The following is a 24058-nucleotide window of genomic DNA, read 5'->3' on the forward strand; positions in this document are numbered from 1 at the left end:
CTGCTTGTGTCCCCAGAAGACTTTCCCTTCAAACTTAGAAGCTCAATTCTAGCATAACCATGAGGTATGGCCTGCTCAGAGTGTCCCCTCATGGACTTCTGGGAAGGGACTGCATTTTCTGGATTCTCTTCTCTCAGCCGTGGGGAGCAAGAACAGAAGAAACAATATCCTAGTATATGTTGTTCCCAGGGAGACGCCTAAGTGTTTCCATGGGCTCAAACGCTAGCCACAGACTTCGCCTCAGCTTGACTGGTGCTCTGACCCTCAGGTCTGTCCTTTGCGGGCTTGGGGGTAAGGCGCTCCTCTCGAGGGTTCTTCCTAAGCGACAAAACCCAGGATGGCCAGCAGGTGGGGCCATGAGCCCATCTTTTCTGCTCGCTGGGGCAGCTATTACCCCAAAGAAATCCTGCACAGATAAACTTCAGTCAGAAGAGAAAGTGGAAGAGAAGGATGAGTAGTGACATCACCGTAAATCAGTTCTTTGGGTTCCCAGATGACCATATGGCCTGGAGTCTCTCTCTGCTCCAGTTTCAGGGGTCCAGGACACTGAGGAGGTGCTAGAGTGAGAGAGAGTTCTTGCTGGGGGAAGGGGCCCACCGCCCTTGCCATCTCACTTTGACACTCCTTACCTAAAGAGGGTCCTGGGCCTGAGCCTTGTGAGCAACTCCTTGTAAACCCTTCCCTGTGCTCCAGGGTCGGAGGACAGGAAGGCCAGCCTTCTGGGGATTTCAGGGACGGCACCAGAGGGTGAATCAGGTGGCTGGCAGGTCTAGTCCTTCCCTTCTCTCTCCCATATCCACCTCTGGGCTGCTTGAGGGCCAGCCCGGGCTGTGAGTCAAGTATCCTTCCCTGTTATGAACTGCAGTGAAGTTCCCTGGGGACACTCTCTTTGACTGCCTCCCTTGGGCCTCACTAGCCCTGTGCTGTCCACAAGGGAGTGTGTGTCCTGCACACTCCCTCACTTGGTGGGCCTCAGCTCTCTGGCCTGTAGACCAGGGATGGTGAGGAGAATTAGCTGGTGTTTGCTGAGAGCCCATCACGCTGGCACTGAGGACTGGGGTGATCTAGGCCCACACAGAGGTGTCTGTTGGTGCTAGACCTGGGACAGGGTGAAATTCTGCATCTTGGACACAGGAGCTTCCCAAGCAAAGGTCAGCCTTCCTAGAGCAGTGTTCACAGTTTGTCCCTCAACAATGGAGTCTATATTCTTCATATACTGGGTATTTTGTTGTCCTGCTTGATGTCCTTTGCCTGGAATGCTAGCTCTGGTCACTTTGTTTTCTAATGTTATTAAATTAAATTGATTTATTGTGTGTTTGTGTCGTGTGCGTATGTGGTGTGTGTGTTTGTCTATGTGTGTGCATATGTGGTGTGTGTGTTCTGGCATATGGAGGCATTATCCTGGATTGCTTTTACACCTTCGCTGGAGCAGGGTCTTTCAGTCAAACCCAGAACTTGCCCCTATGGCTACTCTTGCTTGCTGTCTTGCTCTGGGGACCCCAGCGTCTGCCTTCCGAGGTGAAGCTTACAGGCGGCCCACCTATTCAGATGTTTATGTGGGCTCTGGGGACCCCAACTCTGGTATTGTATCCAGAGTTCTATCTCCAGCCTATCGGATCGTTCTGTTGGTAGGGAGGCCAGGGATAGAGTAGGCCAGGACTGGGGGGAGGGGGTCAGGGAACCGGGAAGGGGGCATTTTCAGCAGGTGGCCCTATTGCATCTTCTCCGTGCTCCCCCCGCCCAGGTTTTTCCCTCTCACACCACCTAGCAGACTGATAGTGTGACTCAGCACACTTAGGCTTGCCTTGGCCTGAGTCTGTGTGATCCCTCGTAAACTCTTCCCTCTGCCCCTAGGAGGCATTCACTATTTGGGGGGTTGCTGTATGCAGCAAGCCTGGGATAGGCCTACGCAGCTGCCGCTCAGGAAGACGTGTGGAAGCAGGGAACAAGGGAAGGTGCGCGAAGTCTGTTCTCTGCCTGATTTAGCCCTGGGGTGCACTGTGGAACCTCAGGCAGGAGTGTTCTCAGGGTGGTCCTCCCCTGGACTTCCAGAGCCCCTGCCCTCGCTGGGAACCAGAGGGGGACAAGCCAATCTCTCTGCAGGAGTGGTGAAGGAAGGCTGCCTAAGTCTGATGGATCTGGGAGGCCTGCCCCACCACTGGGGGCAGGGGGCAGGGGGCGGGGGCAGGGGGCAGGGGGAGGGGGCGGGGGGCAGGGGGAGGGCTCTGGCTCCTTACGTTTTCCATTGCACGCTTTGCCTATACAGGGGCAGAGGGACTGGGAACCCCTCCAAGAGTAGCTCCTGTATAGGGACCTGACTGTTAGGGAGGGGCCTGCTCTAGGCAGGAGGCCCCTCCACAGGCACCACAAACCTGCAAAACAGGTTCCTCCACCCAGGGGGGAACAGGCTGGAAGCTCGGCTGGTTGCTGCAGATTGGCGCCCTGGAGGTACCATGGGCACCAAGGAAGGGTGGGCGTTTTGGGAGGAAATCTGAGGCTCCAGAATCAAGCCTGGGAGGCCCTGGCTGGTAAGCAGAGGTGTCTGGGAGCCTCCCCTACTTCCTGTGTAGGCTTGCCAGTGAGGGTAGCACTGGGGCTGGAAAGCTAAGCCCTTCCCGGAGGCTGCGTACCCTGGGAAGGGACTCTGGGGACACAGGCAGGTGGCTGGGATTCTGCCCTTAGCCAGAACCACAGTAGGAGGGCATGTTCTGTGCTGGCTCCAGGGACAAAATAAATGGGGTTCCCGGAGCTGAGCCAGTGTGGGGCTCTGGGGCTTTGTCCCTTCTCAGAACTTGGAGCTGGGACTGAAATAGAACCCTGGGGCTGGGGAGGAAGGAGCTTGGTCCTGGTGGCATTAGCTCGGGTTAGAGGTTGGCCCAGCATTGAGTCCAGGCCTGTGTGCTCCCACTCATGTGCATCTCTTCATCTGCCGATGGAATGGGTGGTCTAGCATTAGACACCAAGCCTTTACCGGTGGAGTGAGGGCCTTCACGCTATGGCCATTATCCTGAACTCTTCTGGATCATAAGGGGTTGACACAAAGGTCCCCAGGGAGTAGAGATCTGGAAAGACTTCCCAGGGGAGGAAGGGCAGGAAAGTGTGGCCACACAGGCACTTGCACACTAGGGTTGATGAACAAATTGTAAGTGAGCAGACGTACAAGCTGGCTAGCCCCCTCTTGTGGGATGGAAAGCAGGAGGGCTGGTCACTCTAAGAGAGTATAGGATGCGGTACTTTAAAGAGTAATCACTGGCCATGAGGGCATGAGACAGGGCAAGTGAGGCCTGAGGGAACCTAGGGTGGGAGCAGAATGGGCCTGGAAGATCAGGCTCTTCATGGACAGGGTTAAGGACAGTGTAACTAGCTGTTGGGGGGCTGGGGGCCAGAGACTCTTGTGAAGCTCTATTGCCCTGACCCAGCAGCCTCCTAGTGTAGTGAGTAAATCTGAAGCAGCAGGCATTGAGGAGAGTGGGTAGGGCAGGCACCTGCATGTCCGATGTGGCTTCAGCCTCAGCTCCATCATCTCCCAAACAGGAGAATGGAGGTTCTACCACCTGTATGGTAGGACAAGCCAGGAGAGCAAGCATGCATCCCCTCCTGCCTCTGGGTCTTCTGGGAGATAGTGGTTGGGTAGTAGGAGCCTTAACTGCAGGTCGGGATCTGCCAGCCTTTGTCATCTTGGGTTCTGTGAGGCAAGGGATTCAGGGTGTCTTTGTGTCTACCTCTGCTCCAAGCCAGGACCTATCAAAATGCTTGGCGCATGCAGAGTGCAACAAGCAGGGCTGCCAGATGTCAGGGTGAAGGTTTGCAGGTGGGTGAGGGAGAGCTACAGTTTCTGGTGAGTATCCAGGGAGACGCTGTCGAAGGCTCTCTTGACCTCAGATATCAGAGTCAAGAATAGCCAAGGCTGTCTGTAGGTTGTACCGGCCTAGACGGAGCTCCTTCCAGACAGATATATGACTCTAGTTTGGGCCCATGGAATGTAGTTGAGGTTAGTCCCGGGGATTCCACTGAGAGCAGAGTGGCTTGGACCCAGTGCAGGCAGAAGCAATCTCCATGGCTCTGTTAGAGGTCAGGCTCATGGGCACAGACTTAATAATGTGAGTTGTGTGTGTCTCAGATGGGCACAGTGGCTCTGGAACTTTTATGTCCATGGTGTGCTGGAAAGAGAGGGCTTTTGAGACTGTAGTCTCAACACCAGGTCTCTGACAGTGCCTCTTGTCACCCTGGTTCCTGGAACAGTTCTGTATGGTACTTGGCCTGTCAACCCCTGCTCTTCTATGCTAGAGCCTTCAGGAGACCCTCAGCTATACTGAGAATCTGGCAATCAATGCTCCTACGGGCAATCAAGGGACTTGAGAAGCTGTTGCTCAGGGCAGGATTCTCAGTAAAGCAAACGTTGCTCTATTTCTCAGGAGCTACATGCTGGGTTTTCTGTGGCCTTGGGATTTGTCCTTGGGCCCTGTTAAAACATCGGCTTACTTGCCATATCTTTGCAAGCATGGCCCTGTGGAACCCACTGTATATGTCTCAAGGGGCTCTGCCTGTTTCTTGGGTCTTTTCAGCCATTGTATTGACAAACAGGTGAAAGATAAATGGTTGTCCATCAGCACCCCAGGGTAGCTGGGGCCCTGCTTCCCTTAGAACAGCTGCACCCAGGTACGGCAGGCCTGAGAAGCCCAGCTGCCGATGGCTCATGTTCCCAGCCCAGTTCCTGGGGATGTGGGATTTCCCACTTGTTAACAGCTAAGAAGCCTACCCATCAGTGGAGTAAAGGTGTCTCAGCCGGTTTCCTCTGGTGTTAGGAAGACGTAAAGGAGGAAGATAGGGAAGAAGGAAAAGGGAGGAAGAGAAAGCGCAGACAGGCCTTCATAGTGCTGCGGTTCCCCCAAAGACTCTTGGGTGCACAGCTGCTGCTCCGCCTTTGTGGAGGTGACAGTCTCCCCGACTGGAGGCCTTTGCACTTTACTGACCCTCGTGCCTGGAACATTGCTTCTCCTAAGGACTACTTGGATGAAGGCCAAGCCTAGGAAGTCCTGAGTTCTCTTAGGACCCCTTCATGCTCTCCCCTGAGCAGCTGCCATCCCCCTACTAGCCTAGGTATTGCTCCAGGGTGGAACCAGGCAGTCTCTGGTTACCTGGAAAGAAGAGCTGAGCGAGCTCTAAGGATGCAGGGACACGGGATGGCTCTTGCTTCCCTGTACTGGCCTTTGTCTTTCTGACCTTGTGATTCTGCACTTGGCATTCCATGCAGCCTGTTCCAAGAAGCAAGCCTTGGGAGCCAAAGTCCAGCAGGGACTGATCAAGCTCTGTAGGTAGCCGCCTCATCCCTTCCTCTGAGAATCTTTGCTCTGGTTTAGATCTGCCTTGCAACTTCACCAAGTTCTGGTTTCTGCATGTCTCCATTCCATGCTGAGGATGGGAGAGGGTTCAGGGAGGGCCAGGGCTTGGATCTGCCACCAAGGTGTGGGCCTCTGTTTTCAGGGATGTCCATGATCATGATAGCCTCTTCCGCGTATGTGTTTCTGACACATTCTGAGAGAAATGCCCTGGGGACAGGGGAAGGAAGGGGATTCCAGAGTGTGACTACATGGAAAGGCTGTTGTCAGTCACCAGGCCTGACTTCATTGCATCTCAGGGGGAGGGGACACTGTGACCTCCTGTGGAAGGCATGTCCTGTACCCTCCTTTAAAGATGGGAAAACCTAGGTTCTGGGATTTTCTTAGGCGCACAGGGCAGGCTTCAGGCTGAGCTCTGAGTCAGTGGTCCTACCTTTCCAAGTCTGTTCTGGCTGCAGGTAGGAGGGCTATGCAGGCAGGAACCATCAAAGCACCAAAGGGTTCTTCTCCTGACTGACTCAGGCCAGTAGATTGACTACTATAGCTGTTTAGTACATTAGCACCCTGTCCTCTTCCCCCAGGACCTGTCTGAAAAGTGAGCCCTTAATAGACATCTTTTGGGTTTTTGCATTTTTTTCAAAATGCAAGTTATTGTTCTGTTGTGATTGTTTTACATAAACATTATCAGTGTACAGAGGTTTTCATCTTGGGACTCTTGTTGGATTAATTGCTGAGAATCCCAAAGAGCATTTGCTTAGAAGGGTTTATGTCTAGGAGTGTGTTGGAGCCTGTAAGGACTAGCTGTTAAATCTCCAGTAATTCTGTGAGCTGGTTGTTGAACACAGCCATTATTAAAATCAAATTAAACTAATTACATATGTAAGACATATAAATTACATAAAACACAAAGGTAATAAACACTAAAGCATATCGCTTCCTAATTACATGCTGCTGTTATCTCTGCTCTTCATGGAGGGGCCTGGGTGGTTCTAGAGCCGTGGAGGTGCTGCAGCACACCGTCTCCCCAACCCTTGTCCAGTGATGACATCAGGAACTCGAGACCGGCTCTGCTGGAAATACTTGCAACATGGAAACAGCGGATGTCACACTTCCAGGATTCTCCTGGAATCCTGGGCTGGCACATTCTAGTCCTGCCATTTGATACGAACCACATTACAATATAAAGTGCCCCAGGCCTGGGCACAGGCCTGTAATCCCAGAAATAGGAAAGCTGAGGCAGGACAATCTATAGTTCAAAGCTAGCCTGATCTGCATGTCAAAACCCTGTCTCAAAGGGGTTAGTTAAATGGCTCTGAGGTAAAACCTTGATGGAGAAACCTCATGATAGAGTTCTATTCCTAGGTCCCACAGAAAAGGGCAAGAACCCACTCCTGAAAGTCGTTCTCTGACGCCTACATATGTGCGATGACACATGCGTGCCCGTGTTCTCACACAGACATCACACGCAACAGTAAATAAAACCAAAGTGGACAATCATGGTGGCACACTCCTTTAATCCCAGCATTCAGGAGGAGGCAAAGGCAGGAGTCCAACCTGGTCTACATAAAAAGTTCCAGCCAAGCAGGCCTACATAATGAAACCCTATCTGGAAGCAACCAACCAACCCACAAAATGATCATTTAAGTACACTTATTTATAAAGTCTTGTTAAAAATGACAATGGTATACTCATTATATGTTAATATAAATAGCACTTCGTGACATTCTATTTGTTTAAGGGGAAGAAGGGAAAGGCAAAAAAACCCACAAAAAACAAAAACCCAAAACAAAACAAAACAAAAAAACAACCAAACTAAAACAACACTCTCCCCCCAAAGAAATCCACCCAAAGCATGACATGTTTTGCAGCCTTGCAAATCTCTCCAGTGTCTGTCATGTGAAGGACAGCTGGATCTTCCTATCCGCTCTGCAGCCATCTGTCACAATGTGCTGTTGTGGGTGACGGAGCTGAAGAAACCTGGCCTCGCACAAATATACTGCCTGTCTCCTAACTGGGCGTTCTCCCTGGACGCTGCTCTCACAACACCCAGGATTCCCTAAAAGTTGCCGTGGTGTGATCTGAAACACGTGGGCTGGGGACTCTGTCATTGTGACGTGCCTTGGTATTTGTACTTTGAATGGACCTTTTTCTATGGATGCCTTGGAATGTATGCCTAGTCCCTTGGGAGATTCCAGTTCACTAAGTTGTATAGATTTCCCCACTGTTGACACATTTTGTAATGTCACCCTACCCTTGACAGCCTCGCTGCTGCCCTGGTGGTGTTTAGGGCGCTGACTGGCTCACAGCGGTAGATGAAGGTTGTACAAAGAACTAATTTTCACTTAATTTTGAATTCTGTTATTGGTGAGAGAGCCTGTGGATTCCACTTTTTAAGTAGCAAGCTTACTTTGTTCTTTATTTGGAGATGGGGTCCTGTTATGTTGTCCGAGCTGGCCTTTAATTGCTAAGCTCAGGTCTGCTTCAAGCCTTTACTTCCCTTTTGAGAAAACATCTGTCAGATGTCGCTGCTGGCACGACGGGGCTCACATGACAGCTGCCTTTCAGACACAGCAACGTTCCAAGAAGGACAAGTACTTTATCTCACAGCTCCATCCATTTTTTGGACACCCCACCCTTTTTGCTCAGTAGGAGTCCCGAGTCTATGGTTGAGATTCGGTACGAGCCCTCAGTACTGCTTCATCAAACACTGTCTAAGGGAAATGGCTACTTGTCTATATTCCGAGTGCAGGATGGCGAAGCACACAGCCTAAGGCCATGGTGCCGCCATCCATGCCCACTCTCTACAGCATAAAGACCACTCTCTATGGCTCAGCAGGCTTGTAGGCTCCTGAAGATTTGGGGGACCCCAGCCTTTTGGGAAGCAGCACTGTAGCCTGGACCTATGGCACACTGGGTTCTGATTTGTACTTGCTCAGGACTGTGCCCTCCAGACCCGCCCCCTTCCCAAATGCCACCTCCTCTTCTTGTTTCCAATACTGAATGCCCTGTGTATGCCCTTACCAGGGCTGCAATGACTATATTCCCTCAGAGACTGGGACTTCTCTCCTGCAGAGGGCCTCTTCCCGTGGCCGTATAAACTGTTCATCTCAGTGACCTAACCTCCTGGAACCTGCTTTCCTTGACAAATGTACTCTCTCTGTCTCTGGAGCTCTGTTGAGCAAGGACAGCTCTGCTCTCTGTGTGAAGTGAGCCTCTGGGCCTGCTCTCTTCACAGACACTTGACAGTGGGGGCAAGGTGCTGAGGTCTTTGCTGGCCATCGCTGTGCAGTTCTTCTCTGGCTGGCTAGACCGGCTCTGTTGTGATGGCTGAGCTTGCCTGGGCCTGTGGCTTTACTGGGGCCAGCCCCAGTTCTGTGTTTCACCACTCAGGGAGTGCAGGGGTAGGCAGCAGGAACTCACAGAGAGGCCTCAGACTGGAAAAGGCAGGAGTGGCTCAGTACAACTGGTGGCTCCCAGAAGGGCCTGGCTATACGTTCTCCTGTCATGCTATGAGGCTCTGACCTACCTCTTGTCACCAGCATTGTTGGCCCTTTATGCCTCTTCACCTTGAGACCAATTCCCAGCCTTCACAGCATAGAGGACAGAATGCTGGGGAGCGAGTGGGCTCTGTGTAGGAGGGGGTCTCAGTGGGTCTACCTGAGCAGGCTCTGGGCCTTTGAGTTGCTGGATCGGGGGTACTGGCTGCCAGGGCTGAGATGAGGAGGGAAGCTGGAGCAGGTGGGAACTAAAGACGGTCAGCCTTAGAGAGGTTGGGGCAGCAGGGAGACACTGAGCTGGGGGTTGGACAGGAGTGGATGAGAATTCTTTCTATTCCACAGAGGGAGCAGGCCTAATTTCCCCTCTAGAAAACTGGAAAGATGTCTGGTGTTCTGGAAAGATGATCCTGTGTTCTGACATCTCAGAGACAGGGCTTCTGCTCTCCTCCAAAGGGGCTTCCTGAGCCAGGGTATATGAGGTGAGGGCATGGTTGCTGCGTTTCTTGGGCTCTGGCACCGAAGGTGGGCAGAGGAGGACAAGCTGGGGCTTGTGGCAGGTCTCCCTCGTGTTCTCAGACAGGCTAGCACTGTTCAGCTGTAACATTAGAAGCAGCCAGCGACCCAGAAGAGGAGGGCAGCCCTGAGCAGGTTCTCTGGATGCTCCCAGAGGTGGGAGCCCGGTGCTCAGAAAGTCCACTGAGTGGGAGCTGCTGGGTCCTTGGAGGCTCTGGAAACAGAGGATAATCACTTTATAGAGAAAGGTCTGCTAGCCTGAGTGGACATCATACCCTGGTACTGGACAGCCTCCAGAGGCTTGGGTTTGACATCCTGACTAAGCAGGGACAGGGGCCTATAGACTTCCTTGCCTTGTGGGCGTGGGGCCACCAATCAGAAGTCATTTGTGGTAGCAGACATTTCCCGAGGGCGTGAGGTTAGCACACGAGGCTAGAGTCCCAGCAGAGACGGGAGAGGCCCAAAATAGAAAGAATTCCACCCTTCGCCTAGGGGTCTATGCCTGAGAGTCAGCCAGGTCCTGTGGCCAGTGTGAGGTAGAGCAGCCTGGTCAGGATAGCTCCACAGCAACATCAGCCGAGAATCCTGCCACACCTGGCTCCCTGCCCACCCTGCTGCCTGCAGAACTGAAGGGCCTGCATGGCTGGAGGAGGTGACGTAGGGTAGACACAGTGGGTGGGGCGGGAGTGGGAGGTGAGAGGGCATCTGGCTCCAGGTATAGCGGAGCCCTTGCCAGTAGCCATGCTCATGGTTCTCCGGGGCTCCGCCTTGGCTGCAGGCAGTTGGCATGGTACTGTTGCCTAATTAGGTTCCACAATGCCAGTCTAGTAGAGCCCCACACCTGGCCTGGGCTCCAGCAGGCGTGTTGAGGCACAGCTCGGCTCCCACTGCAGCAGGAAGTGACTCCCAGAGGCGCCGGCTGGGACGGGAGCTAGAGCTGGTGCTAGCCTCATGCGCTGAGGACTGAGGGGCTGTAGCAGTTCATCTGCCTTAGGAGGACCGGGGAGACCCTACATCTGTGGGCGAACCTGGAGCTGAGGCCAGAGGTGAGGAGCACCAGGGAGAAGAGGGGGGCTGAAGGCAAGCCCAGGGCATTTGTACTATTTGATGCCTGCTGCCCACACTGCTTTGAGCCAGGACCCTCGGAACCTTGGCAGACCAATCTTAGCTGATCTTGAAGGAGATAGGTCAGGCTGGAGGGCCTGAGGTCTGGGCATTTGGAAGAGGGAACACTCAGAGGGAACCAGGGCTCTGGCTTCAAGAAGGGAAGTAGAGTGGAGGCAGGAGCCTTCCCTGCCAGGACTTGAAGGGCCTCCCTTTCCCTGCCTGTTTTCTTACCTGGACAGAGCATAGTTCTTGGTTTCAGGAGGGTCCAGGCAAGCTGATGATGTTTATCATAGTTGGGACTAGAAGCTCCATCCAGGGCAAGTCCAGGCTTCAGGTGGCCAAGTCCTCCTTTGCCCTGCCAATTTCTCTGTAGTTCCTAAAGGAGACGCCACGGAGAGCAGACGCCTGGGAAGAGGCATCCGGAAAGCCTCTGGAAGGAGCTGGCCCAGATAGTAGATGTTGGATGTAGTGAGAGGTGGGAAGGAAAGTTCCAGGCAGGGACTGAGCAGAGGCTGGGGGATGGGCTCCAGGATGGAACAAGGAGGTTTGTCAGAACCTGGGGTGCCTTGGAAATCAGGGGCTTGGAACTCAGCCAAGCAGGGCTGCCCTGGGCAGACGGTTGCCTGGGAGACCACCGGGGCCTCCATTCAGTGCACCACTGACTGGGTGATGAAATGGCTTGAGACTCTGGATGGAGAGTGATGCTTCAGCGAGGGGCCAGGGCAGGGAAGAAGGAGGTGCACAGGCTCTTTAGGTCCCCTAAGGTCCAGTGTGCCTAAGGACTGGTGAGGAGCTGGGCACGGCCATAGGGCTGCACGTTCTCAGGTGTCACAGGTACTTTGTCTTGCAAAGTTTGTTCCTGTGAGGCTGGCTGGTTTTGGTGAAGTGGCTCTTGTTTTCTTTGATGAAGCCTTGCAGAAAGTCTTCGCACAGAAAGCATTCTGAACACTCCTGAGGAAGCTGGCAGCTTGGCCACAGTACTCTGCCTTCACCTGCTACTCACCAAAGGTGTGAGGCTTCACAGGCACCCTTGGGCCCTTCTTGCTCCATCTCCTCATCCTTGGCTCCCAGCTACCCAGCTCTACACTAGCCCTGCGCTGCGGGTCTATCTACAGTCCAGCATCCTCCAGCTGTGCTGCGTACTGCTTTCCCACAGTGCAGGTAGCTCGACTCCCCCCACCCCAACCCAACCCACCCACACACACACACACACACACACACACACACACTCACATTCTCTGCTCTTTTTGCTTTCTCTAGGTATGTGATGCACTCCAGGCCTAGATTTCACCTCAGCAACGGACACTGGGGGCCCTGGGAGCTGAGGGACCTCAGATCAATGACCTGCTGATGACTCGACCCCTCTGCTAATCCAGGCTGGCTGCACCCAAACCCCAGAGAGCCTCCCTCCCTCTAGGATGAATCTCCTTCTGGATAGCAGCACTGGTCCTTCTTCATTGCCTGAGGACCCAGGGCCGGATCTGGACAGCAGATGGCTTTTCCTGAGTGCCAACGTTCTGCCTGTGGGTGAGTAAGGCCTCATTCATGCCTGGTACTTGTCCTGCTGAGCCACTCTGTCCTTGAGATCCAAGGGATGATTTGAATCCTATGATGTCCTCTGGGGAGGAGAAAGTGCCAACTTCCCCAAAAGAGAGTGCTCCCGTATCTGGGGAGCCCAGCGCTCAGTGCAAAGGCAGCTAATGCATGCGGATCTTACACATAAGCACACTCTCCCTGGCTACACACAGTGAATCCTGTGGCTTGCCTGGAGCAGAGATGGCATTAACTCGGGGGTGTCAGCTGTCAGACAGTGCAGGTGTCTTGTGTGGGGAGCCTTCTAGGTCCAGTGTGGGGAAGTGTTCTAAGTACCATTCATGCCCTACCCACTCAGCTTGGCAACTTCCCATTGCTCCTTGGGGCTGCTTCAGGAAGCCTTCCAGAAAGACCGTCAGGCCAAACTAGGAGCCCCTGCCTGCAGACTCTGAAGGAGCATAGGGGACTCTCTGCCCATGACTTTCTGGTTTGCTGGGTGCTCTGTCGGGGGGGGGGGCAGGTCTGCCCCTGCCTGTGGGTGTGGGTGTGCGTGTGCCTGTGTGTGCCACATGTGTTCACAGCACAACACACCCTTTTGCCAGTGGAGCCAGCTCTAGCTTGTTAATCCCACATTCTCCAGATGCGCCTGGACAAGCCTCCCTACCTGAGGGCGGGTCTGTCTGCTCAGCTGTGCGAAGTCCCTCCCGTGCTTTGGCCTTGAGCTCTGGGATGGACATTAAGAAAGGGGGTGGTCCTTCACACTAATGCACATAAAATAAAATAAAAAATTATAAAAAATAATAATGGGGCTGGAGCGATGGCTCAGTGGTTAAGAGCACTGTCTGCTCTTCCAAAGGACCTGAGTTCAATTCCCAGAACCCACATGGCAGCTCACAACTGTCTGTACCGCCAGTTCCAAGGGATCTGACACCTTCACACTAATGCACATAAAATAAAGTAAAAAATTATAAAAAAAAAAAAAAGGGGGTGGCTAGTTGGAGAAAGAGAGGTGAGCCCTACCAGACCCCAGAGTTCCTCCCAAGGCTCTGTAGGGCAGCCAGATACAGGAACCCCTGGATCCAGGGCTGACAGTCCCAGGAAGCATGACCCTAATTTCTGGCTCTTTCTTGCTGTCTCCATCCTGTGCTTATGGCTCCCTTGTCACTGATTGCCCCACAGTGTCTCCCTGTGCCTGGTGTGCAGCTCTTGTGCTGGGTCTAGACTGAGTCTGCAGGCAGGGGCTCCTAGTTTGGCCTGAAGGTCTTTCCGGGAAGGCTTCTGGAAGCAGCCTCATGAAGCAATGGGAAGTTGCCGAGCTGAGTGGTTAGGGCATGAATGATGCTTAGAATATTAGCCATGTGTGATTTGTTCTTAGTTTAACTAAAGCGGGTCTCAGTTCTTTGGGCTGGCTCCTGCCCTGGCTGGTGCCAGCTCAGCTTCCTCTGTGTGTGAGAGAGTGTGAGGGTGTTAACCAGGTGCACCAGCTGAGTGTGCTTGGGGGCTGCTCTTCTGGGGCTGCTCCTGGCCCACTGTGGTCAAGCAGCTTGCACAAGGGCCCACCACAGTTGCTCTTACCATTCTTTGCTGTATCTTGGCTTCTTGCTTTTGTGACCCACAGGGATTAGGCCTCATTTCTGACAAGGCAGTAAGACCTCTAAGATGCAGGAGCCGGGGCCAGGGCAGATGGATCTCTAAGAACCAAGCCAAGGGCTGTGGATAGTGGGACGACGTTGGAAGCCATTCATGGTCAACATTTCTCCCACCCGGGCTGTGCTATCCCACTTCTGGTGTATCCGTGGTAACTGGTTTCATTTAGAGCAGTTCAGTCCAATCCACAGGCTGAGGGGTGGGGGTGTATGAGAACTGCCGGCTTGGAGCCCAGGCCAGAGGCTTGCACTGTGGAGCTGTGGCACCAGCTTCCCACCTCCAGAGCTCCAAGGCATGGGTGTCCAGCCAGGAGTTCTGAGGACACTTCGGGCCCTGTGAGTGGCTGCCTCCTGGTTCTTGCACCGCTTCTTCCTCCCATTTCACTGGCGTCACAGTGAAGATCAGAACTTGGGGGTGGTTGGTGGGAGAGATGCTAAAGCATTTCTAGGAGGGGAGAGTTCCTGGGTCACCTCCCCTGGAAACTGGCAGCCAGGCGGAAAGATGCAGCCTTGCAAGCAAACCAGAGAGGCTGCTTTGGCTGCCGCCTTTACGTCTGGGCCTTGGGCAGATGGGGCTGAGATGGGGGACCGAAAGGGCCTGTAACTCACCTGCCAGCTGTGTAGCTCTTCAGTAGACAGGCCCACTGCAGTCTGAGGTGTGGGGGAGTATGTGGAGTGATCCCCAGCACTGAGGCAGCGAGGCTGAGGGAGCTGCTGCTTGCGCTAGAACCCTCGCCCAGCTGTTCATGCGCTCAGCTGTTGATGAGGCAGCGGTGCCCTCCCTGACAGTCTGTCCCCTGAACTCAGGTGCACCTGGCTGGGTTCTGCTTCATTTGAGGAGAGAGGGCTCAGATGATTCTGAGAGAGGCTGGAATCAGGATGCTTCCCAGGGGCACCTAGATGGTGTGTGTGTGTGTGTGTGTGTGTGTGTGCGTGCGTGCGTGCGTGCGTGCGTGTGTGTGTGTGCGCATGTGCGTGTGTGTGTGTGTTCGCGTGTGTGTGTGTGTGTGTGTGTGCGCATGTGCGTGTGTGCGTGTGTGCGTGTGTGTGTGTGTGTGTGTGCGTGCGTGTGTGTGTGTGTGCGCATGTGCGTGTGTGCGTGTGTGCGTGTGTGTGTGTGTGCGTGTGTGTGTGTGCGTGTGTGTGTGTGTGTGTGCGCATGTGCGTGTGTCCCAGGAATGCTTGTCACCAGGATGTGTCAGCAGCGATGCAGGCCGGCTGCAGCACGCACCCCTGTGTCCTGTCTCCCTGTTGCTGTCTGAGCCTGGCTGAGAGGCTAGGGTAGGGGTGAAGCACAGTGTTTGCACACAGGCTGTGTTCCCAGGGGGCTTTCCCACTTCAAAGAGTGCTCAGATCTAGCTCCTCCCCACCCCACCCCCACAACTTTTCCAGTGCTGTGTCAGCCTCTCATGTATGGCTTTTTTCCTGGCCATGAAAGCAAGTCTGGCTCAGGCGAGCTGCTGAGCTGCTCTGGGAAGTGCAATGTAAACTATAAAGAAGCAAGTGAGATTCACCGACACCATCTACGGCTTTCAGTTTCTGTGTACAGGTTTCTGACTATAGCCTGAGGAGTTTTATGCTGCCTGTCTCTCCCATGTCAGTCCAGCTACATTTTCAGTGCGCTTAATGTTTTTCCATCTTGGAGCTTTCTCCTGGAGCCTGACTTTTTATTGAATTTGTGTGTGTGTGTTCATGCGTGCTCATATGTGCATGTATGCTTGTGTGTGTGGAGGCCAGAGATTGGCTTTGGTGTCAGATTAAAGAATCAGTTATTTCCCATTGTATGTTTTAGATGAGGGTCTATCACTTGCTATAAAGGCTGGCCAGTGAGCTTTGGGGTCTCCTGGCTTCACCTCCCTATGCAGGGTGCTGCAGAACCTGCCGTTTTATGTGGGTGCTAAATTTATGAGCTAGGTCCTGGTGCACACCAAGAGAGTCATTGTTATGCCCCCCTTTAAAGTATGCTAGGCAGGTGCTCTACCACTGAGCTATACCCTTATAATTGTTATTATTTTTGCGTTGGGAAAGGGCCTTACTGAGTCATCTGGGCTGTCCTTAAATGTTGCCTGTAGCCCAAACAGGTCTGATTTCAAGGTCCTTCTGCCTCAGTTTCCTGAGTCCCAGGCCTCTGCGTTTTAAGGGCTGCCTCCCGCACCCCAGGTGGCACACTGTGGCATCACCCAGTGTCAGCACATTCTGAAGTGGTGCTGCCACCAGGGTTGCTGCAGGGAGACCCTTGCCCAGCTCAGAAACTCTGACATCCAGGAGGCTGTGGGTGTGAAGTAGCATTTGACGTCCTCCAGTGCTCTGAAGCTTCTGCCCTTAGCTTGCTGAGCAAGCAAAGGAGAGACTGGCTGTGTGAGTGCCATTGAAGCTAGGTGGTGGCCTGGCCCAGCCAGAGCCTCTGGGTGCCCATTGCCTTTCTAGCATTAGCCCTGCCTGGTTCAGAAGCACAGTCTTTTCTTTCTTTCTCTGTGTGTGTGTTTTATCACGTGTGTCTGTGTGTCTGTCTATGTGGGTGTGAGCATGTAGCATGGGCGTAGAGGAGTCGGTTCTCTCCTTCTACCATGTAGGTCCTAGGAACTGAACTCAGGCTGGCAGGCTTGGCAGCAAATGTCTTTAACTTCTGAACTTCTCACTGGCCCTGGAACCTTTTCTAGAAGGGGGTAGATATAGGGGCTCTCCTCCCGGACATCTGTGACTAGGAAAGTGGCCCAAAAACAGCTTCCTGGGACCCCCCTGTGGTTGGAGGTGTACGTGAGATGGGGCAGTAGGTGGGGTAACTCTGGGCAGGAGAACCGGGGCTGCTGCAGGACCCCTCTAAGGACGGGAGGCTTCTGGATAAGGGTTGGGTAGCAGAGGAGATGGGCCATTTAAGGGGCGGAGGCTCAGAGAGCAACATCTCAGGAAGCCTAAGGCAGCCCGGGAAAGCTCTCGCCCTGGGCGGACCTGATGGGACACCTGGCCAGATGAGTTGAGCATTAGTTTGCTGCCTGAGACTTGCACTTTCACTGTCTCTCCCTGTGGCTGGGCATCTGTTGCTGCTTTCTCTCAGGGCATGTCCCTGGGCCTTGTCCTTGGGAGGAGGAAGGAGGAGGGTGCCTGGTGTACTGGAGTGGCAAGCATGACCACGTGCTGGGCTTGTCTTGTCTCCCCATCTTTGGGCACTGGGCTGAGAGGATGCAAGAGATCCCTCTCAGCACAGTTCTTCCTGATGTCTACACATGCACTGGGCTAGCTTTCAGAGGCAGGTGGGGGTCTGTAGAGAAGAAAGGCAGCGTGGTCGAGTCAAGCTAGAGTGTCTAGATCCGAGAGCTCTCCAAGGAGGGCTTTCCTAGGCTGCCACCAGAAGGCGTGGAGGGGAGTTCCTGACGGGAGAGGGCGTACCATGTTGGGCAGGGAAGGAGCAAGGGGCCATGAAGTCCTGCATACCCTGCCTCAGCTCTGTTCTCATGAGTGGAGACATGGCTTGGCTGGGCACTTTATCTTGGCTGAGGTAGCTCTGTGGGCCTGGCACATAGCTGATGCTAGGTGGGTGCTGGTCTAGGCCTCTTAGGCACAGAAGCAGCTGATCCCAGCAGGCAGGGAGTGAGTGCTGAGCAAAGACTTAGCGTCTGGGACGGAAGTGCATGGGTCTTGCTCTTTTTCCAGTCTCCCGGGAGCCGTCAGCTGGTGGCTGGACCGCCATGTCTGGTTCTGAGTCCCACTGGGCTGCCACCTCCTCTCCTTTGAGGATGTACCCCTGCTTTGGAGACCGGGCTCTCCTGCCTCTACTGCTCCCCCACCTGCCCAGCTTCAGCCCGTTGCCAACTGAGTGTGACTGTGGCCATCTGAATGCCAAGCCCTCTGCAGCCCTCTGCGGCCCTGTCAGCAAACAGCACCCACTCTATCAGAATCCTTGAGCCCGAACCCTGGACAACCTTAGTCATGATGTCTGCCCAGCCCTGGGGTACTTCTCTGTGCCTCAGGCTCTGTCCATGTTTCCTGCCTCTTCTGCTTTGGCCCCTTCTGAACAGCCCTCAGGTCATGCTCCCTAATCTGCTTCCTCTCCCAGCCCCCAGCCAAACACAGGAACACACATGCAACATGTTACACACACAGTGAGCTCACCACGCGCACGTGTGCATGCCTGGCACCCATGTGTCCTGGATCTCACCTGCAGCATCTCCTCACCCGGGGAGCTGAGGATCTCCTGCTTGAGGCCCTCCACCTCTCCGGCCTCCCGTGTGCTGCTCCACCGGCTGGACTAAGCTGCCACGCCCGGCTTGTCTTTAGAACTCCCTGCTGGGCCCCAGGTCCTCTAGAATGCACCACCACACTTGGTGTGTGCTTAATTCACACTGATGGCTGGGCAGTGTCCTGGTGAATGCCACCCAGCTGCCCTGGGCATGTTCAGAGAATACCTGTGGCCAGTTGTGGAACAGAAGAGTCATCTTGTGAACGAGTGACTAGTCTAGCGAGGGTGCCGCCGTGACGCAGGTGCATGTGGTAGGCTGACTGTGGTCTGGGGGAGATGAAAGGGACAGGGATAGTGTGCTAGTGACCAACACGGGCTCACCAGTGGCTCCTGGGAGCAGCTCTGTGAGACTGGGGATCTGGGGCCACTGGGAGGCCTGGGAACAGGTCTTTCCAGAGACTTTCTTTCGTGCCCCTCTCCTGCCCCAGCTCCTCCTAGGCAAGCAGAACTGTATGCCTGTGACTGTGGGTTGTAAAAGGCAGAAACAAGCAGTCCTGGAATTCTGGGGGAGGCTATAGTGGGAAGGCAGAAAGGGGAGGTGGATGAGTTTTCCATGTACAATGTGTCCCACCTAGGGCCCAGGACCTCCTTCCCTAGTGTCCAGGAAAGGGATCCAGGACCTCCCTGGCTTAGGCAGCTGAAGACCCACCCTCGACGGAGCCGAGGGCTGCCTCCCCCAACTTCTCCACGCGCACAGTGGTCCATATTGTTCTGAGTGCTGTCGCAGACCAGCAGCTGCAGCACTGCAGTCCACATTTCCTCCAGACTGTCCTAGGGCTGCGAGGGTTGGGAGAGGGCCATCTCTACCTCCTTCTGCTTGAGCTAGAGGGGCCTCAGCTCTAAGCTCGTGAGCAGCTCTCTGGAGGTCCCAGGGGTTAAAGGAGCTCAGTGGGTTCACCTTGGAGAATGCCCAGCATTGAATTCTGTCTACCTGTCTAGCCTGGGGCTGTTTCTTGCCCAGTCCTGGTTACCAGGGATGCCCTGGTCAGGGGTCTAGGGCACCACAGAAGGGGCAAGACTGGCATACAGAGGGCTCTGCCCAAGCTCACAGGTGCCCTGTCCTGGAACACCTAGATGTAGGTCTTGCAGCCTGCAAAGGACGGGGCTGTTTGAGACAGGGTCCCCGGGGTCCAGGCACCCTGAGCAAGAGAAGTCCTTTCTAGGTGCCTCAGTTTCCTTCTTATAGAAAATGTGGTATCAGGAGCCAGTGAGATCCTAAGGGCCAGCAGCATCTGCAGAGATACCTCTGAGCCTCCCAGTGTGTCCTCACTCCTACTTGTTGGTGCCAGCTTAGCACGGCAAAGTGTTCGGAGACCTCCCCCTGAACTAGAGGCCAGGTCACCTGCCCATCTCCACAGTGCTGGCCAGGCCTGGACTTCCTGTGCCGGGTGCCAGACCTCAGGCTGGTATGTGGGAAGCAGAAGCCGGTCCTGCACGTTATCTTGATTTCTGATTGAGAACGGGATGTCTTAAGACCAGATGCTGGGAGAAGAGGAAACACACACTTTCTAAATTTAGCCAGTTGAGAATTGCACATTTACCCAATTAGACGTATTGATTTGGCGAGTGCGTGCTTGCTCTCTCTGCGGCGCCCTGGCTGTGCCTCTTGCTGGCTCTCTGTGAGCATCCCTGTGGGCCTGTGTGTCCATGGTGGTGACCGCTGGCTGCGGTCAAGGTCTACGCTGTGCTCCTGCCCTGAGCCATCTGTCACATCAGAGCAGGGTCCTGTTGTCAGCGGGGGTGGTGGGGTGGTGGTGGTGGGGTGTCTGAGGGTGAGAGGTAGTGGGGCCAAACCTGGGTGCATTCTTGTCCTCCAATGTGGGACAGTACCTGAAGGTCTGAAAAGCTAGGCCTGTTCAGTGAGTATAGGAGCAACGGGCGTATGGTTCCCCACCTACAAGGAACAGGACATGAGGTCTTGGAGGCTCTCAGGTTCCTGACAGTGGTGGTCTAGAGTCAGGCTGTCCATCTGGCTGCTAGAATTGCATCAAGAGCACCTTGCCATGGGCCTGCCACATCGTGTGTGTGTGTGTGTGTGTGTGTGTTAGGGATCCGCTTCTAGCAACTGCTGTCAGTCTAGGAGGAACCTTCCCCCATCTCAGACAAAGTCATCACTGTCTGGGGAAGGTGTGTAAGTGGGCACGAGCTGGAACGTGCTGCCTATTCCATGTCCAAAATAAAGGGAATTGTGGCCAGCTATGGGGGTCTTTAAGCTTGGTGAGGGGTGCTTGGCACTATCCTACTGAGAGGAGTCCTTGGAGTGCCTGGGGATATTCCACAAAGCAAAAGAGGAAGCGCCCAGCTCCAGCACCAGGGCTTTGCTTCCCCAGCACCCTGTTACAAAGTTGCAGCAGCCAAGAAGCACTGGCACCACAGGTGCGCTCCTGAAATGCTCTGTGGTCTCCCTGCAGGGATCTCACCCTGACCCGTGCTTGGCCCTGTCGGCACCTGGCATGTACTAGGAGGATCCTTCCTGGGCTGGAGGCTGGGCCTCAGACTTTCTCACAGCCCCAGAGCCACTGGCTTCTTCTCACCCACTCACTCACTCACACTTGATTTTACTTTAAAGATTTTGCTTTTAATTGTGTGTGTGTGTTCATGTGAGCGCAAGCGCCTATGGGGGCAGAAGCTGTAGGAATCCCTGGAGGCAGAGGTGAGGCCTTGCTGAGCTGTCTGATGTGGGAGCTGGGAATCAGACTCGGGGCTCTTTCAAGAGCAGCACATACACTTCGCCACTGAGCCTTCTCCCAGCTCTTCATAGATGCGTTATTCCTTCCTCTTTAATACACTTCTGGACACTGGGGTCCTGGGAAAGCTCATGCTGCCAGGGTTAGAGTGGAAGATGGGTGTGTGTGGTTCTGGCCTGGGCATTACTGTGCCCAGTGGGAGGAGGGGGAAGTTGCTGGAGGTTGCATTCCAGAAGAGAGGCTAGGTGACATCTGGGGGAGTCTGTGCGCCCCTGTGGCCAGGGCAGGAGGAGCACAGAGCTGGTATCGCAGGCTTCTGGGAAGGAGTTTTGACAACTACCTCCATAGCGTGGCTCAGGCAGCTACCGCCCTGGAGCGAAGCTCTGGTCACCTGTTTCATGGAGATGATGGGTGACAGCACAGGGGTTTGTGACTATGGCATGAATGCCTGGCACTACTTACCCTGGCCGGAGTCTGGGCACACCCAGCCTTAGCCAGATGAGACTGTGAGGGCCAGTGAGCCTAGAAATCTAGCAGAGCACCTTGGCTTTCAGCTGCCCCTGGGTGTGCTGTGTCATCTTTCACGGCTCACCTTTGGTCACAGGACCTATGGCGGAGCTAAGGAATCAATGGGTGGCTTGAGAAGAGTCAAGGATCTGTGGAGACCATGAGTCTGAACGGGGGAAACTAAGGCTGGAGAGGGGGTACTAAGGCATCTATCTCATGGGTCCATTGGAGCTGGGATATGAACTCTTAAGTCATTGCACCAAGGCGGATGAGTGGCGAGGGTACGCCCTGGGACGAAAAGAGCAGGCACTGTTTGTCTCAGAGGACACCCTTCCTCGTGTGAGGCTCCTCGCCTCATCCCGCTGAGATGGGCTTATTGCAGGTCCAGGCTTTCTTTTGCTGGGTGACATTCAGGGTTTGAGTCTCCTCATTGGGTCATACCCCCTGTTTTGGTCTGGCTAAGATTTCCCAACCCATTCTGAACTAAGCCCAGGTTAGACCTAAAACAGCACAGTATGGAGTCCTCAGCAGTCTGGGGGCTGGGAGTGGCTTGCTGGCAGAAAGTTGTTTCTCAGCAAAAAGCCAAAGCATACCAGGAGGGAGCCAATGACTCCGTGAACACAGGTGGGACATTTTCTCAGACAGGGGCCTGCGGGCAGATAGGTTCACTCTTGGAAAAAAAGAGCTAGGGGCTGCTGAGAGGCCTATTTTGGCGAAGAGGTGCCAAGATGGCCCCCAGGATCCAAAGTCTGTCTCTGAGAACAGTTGAGGCCACCCTCCAGAGCCTGGAACGGCAGGAAGGGGCTCTGTGGGAGGCCAGAGGCTGGCCAGGGAGGAGTCAGTGCTCTATTTCCATGTCCTATGGGGTCCTCTCTCCAGCCCTGAATGGCAGTTTCCAAGACAGCAGACCAAGCCCCCTCCCACTCTGACCCAGAAACACTTGTAAAGGGCGCTAAGGGGTCTTGCTCTCTAGCACCGGCGGGCTATTACTCCTTTCCACTGGTCTAGGGACTTTCAGCGCTCTGCACGTGCTGCCTGACCTCTTGGTTTTGGGAGAGGTGACCCAGACCCTCCTTTTCGAGCACCTGGGGGCCGAGCGGGGGAGGGGGGCAGAAGTGCGGAGAGCAATGACCTCAAGCTCAGGGCTTTGCTTTGGCTGCGTGGAGCAGCCTCTCGTGGAAGCGCTCTCTGCCCCGCCCCCTCCTGGTCTGAGGCTCTGGCCACACAGAGGCGTGGTGGTGGGAGGCTGCGGGTGCATCTTTGCGGAAAGAATACTTTGGTTAGGGCGGACGCGGGGCGGTGCTGGCTCAGTTGTCTGCCCCGCGCCCATCTCCATGCGTTGAGCTTGCCCGCGGTTCCACGTTGCGCCCTGCTCTATGCGCCACGCAGCCGGGGGCCACCCCGGCTCCCTCCCGGCGCGGGGCGGGCAGGGGGTGTGGTGCGGGCGGCACGAGTGACAGCGCGCTCCTCGCGCGGCGCCTCCACGGGGCTCAGTGTCACAGCGCGGAACGCGCTGCGCGCACAGCCAGCCGCGGGCCGCCAGCCCTGGCGAAGCGATGCCCGCGGAGCCTTAGCCTCAGTCCGAACCAGGCCACTGACCACCCGACTCCGCGCCCTCGTGGCCACCTCACTGCTGTCAACGCGGAGACAATGGACGCGGGAGCCGCCCCGCAGAAGCACAGTAGGTGCCGCTCCTGTGGCTGCAGACGCGGGGCTGGGGCGGGTAGACGCGCGGGGGCGCGCCGCTCCTGGCCCGGGCCAGGGCTGTGCCCTGGGAGGGGGCACTTGCGGTTCCAGAGCCAGCCGCATGCGGGTCCCTGCGGCTTCTCTGCTCCATTTGGGCACGGGTGCGCATGTGGGATCGCAGCAGGACAGGCAGAGAGGTCCAGGGCTCTCACGATGGCCTCAGGTACTGAATGAAGGATTAGAGCACCACCCCCTGCAAACTTTCCTCCCCAGGTTTCAGGACGATGTCTTACCTGTCTTACCGGGCCTGTGATTCTGTGTGGAGACTGACCCCTGCTGGGGTGGGGGTGGGGACGCCCCTCCTTCCCACTGAGGGGTGCAGCGCGGCCACTGCCACTTGAGTCCACCAGAAGTGCTGGGTGGACAGCTGTAGCGCAGCCGAATACATCACACATGTGTCTGGGCTGGGGCAGGATGCACAGGCCCAGCCCCCAGCCTCGAGGCACGTGGGGCCAGAGGGGGGGAGGGAGCCACATGGCCCTGGAGGGTCTTGTGGGGGAAGAGTTCAGGCATCCACTGTGTGTGTGTGCGTGTGTGTGTGTGTGTGTGTGTGAACTGATTCCAGGGACTCTGGGCCTTCAAGCCCTTCTGGGGCATTTTGTAGGGGACTGGGTACTTAGGGAACTGTCAAAAGGAGATGTCAAAGATATAGGAGTCCTTCCTTCACCTCTCCTCTTTCCCCCTTTCCTCCTCCCCCCTCTTCCTCCTTCATTTCCAGTCTGGGCTGGCTGGTGACAGTTGAGACACAGGAAGTAATCATAGACTCCTTACTAAATCAGGCCTTTCCTCTGTGGTCTTCTTGGTACCTTTCCATGCAAAGGTACTGCTGTGCCCCTTGCTTCCCAATTCCCTGGGCTCCAGAGGTGATGCCTAGCTATTCTCATGCCCACACCACATTACCCAAAGCCTTCGTCCACCCAGGGTTGCCTGCTAGTGTCCTGCCAGGACTCCTGAACAAAGTTCCAACTTAAGAACTACATCAGGGAGTCTGGGGCCCATGCACAGAAGCGGGCCAGAGGTCAAGCCTACCTTCTGAGCTGTTGGTGGGTCGGGAGCTGGCTTGTACTGCTTTCCCCTCCCTGGCCCCTGGTCCTGGTTACCCCATCACATTACCCTCATTCCACAGCCACATTCTCTGCAAGACCTGTGAGAAGGGCTGGATGTTAGACAGAACAAGAGATTGGGTGCCATCAGCTTACCTGAGGAGTCCTGCAGTCCCATTCCCTAAGGCCCAGCTTTTGGGGTC

General features: G+C 55.0%; 1 protein-coding gene across 1 annotated transcript in view; it reads left to right on the plus strand.

The window, feature by feature from the left end:
* The first annotated feature begins 10219 nt into the window (after positions 1 to 10219).
* The window catches only part of Plch2 (phospholipase C eta 2), a 70379-nt gene continuing 56540 nt past the window's right edge, over positions 10220 to 24058 (plus strand). The window contains exons 1-2 of the mRNA XM_060378927.1: positions 10220 to 10395; positions 11717 to 11983. Coding sequence (XP_060234910.1) covers positions 11875 to 11983 — 109 coding nt within the window. The 5' untranslated portion in view covers positions 10220 to 10395; positions 11717 to 11874. The remainder of the gene's footprint in view (positions 10396 to 11716; positions 11984 to 24058) is intronic.

The sequence above is a fragment of the Meriones unguiculatus genome, chromosome 3 (genome assembly GCF_030254825.1).
Source record: "Meriones unguiculatus strain TT.TT164.6M chromosome 3, Bangor_MerUng_6.1, whole genome shotgun sequence".
Taxonomy (NCBI): domain Eukaryota; kingdom Metazoa; phylum Chordata; class Mammalia; order Rodentia; family Muridae; genus Meriones; species Meriones unguiculatus.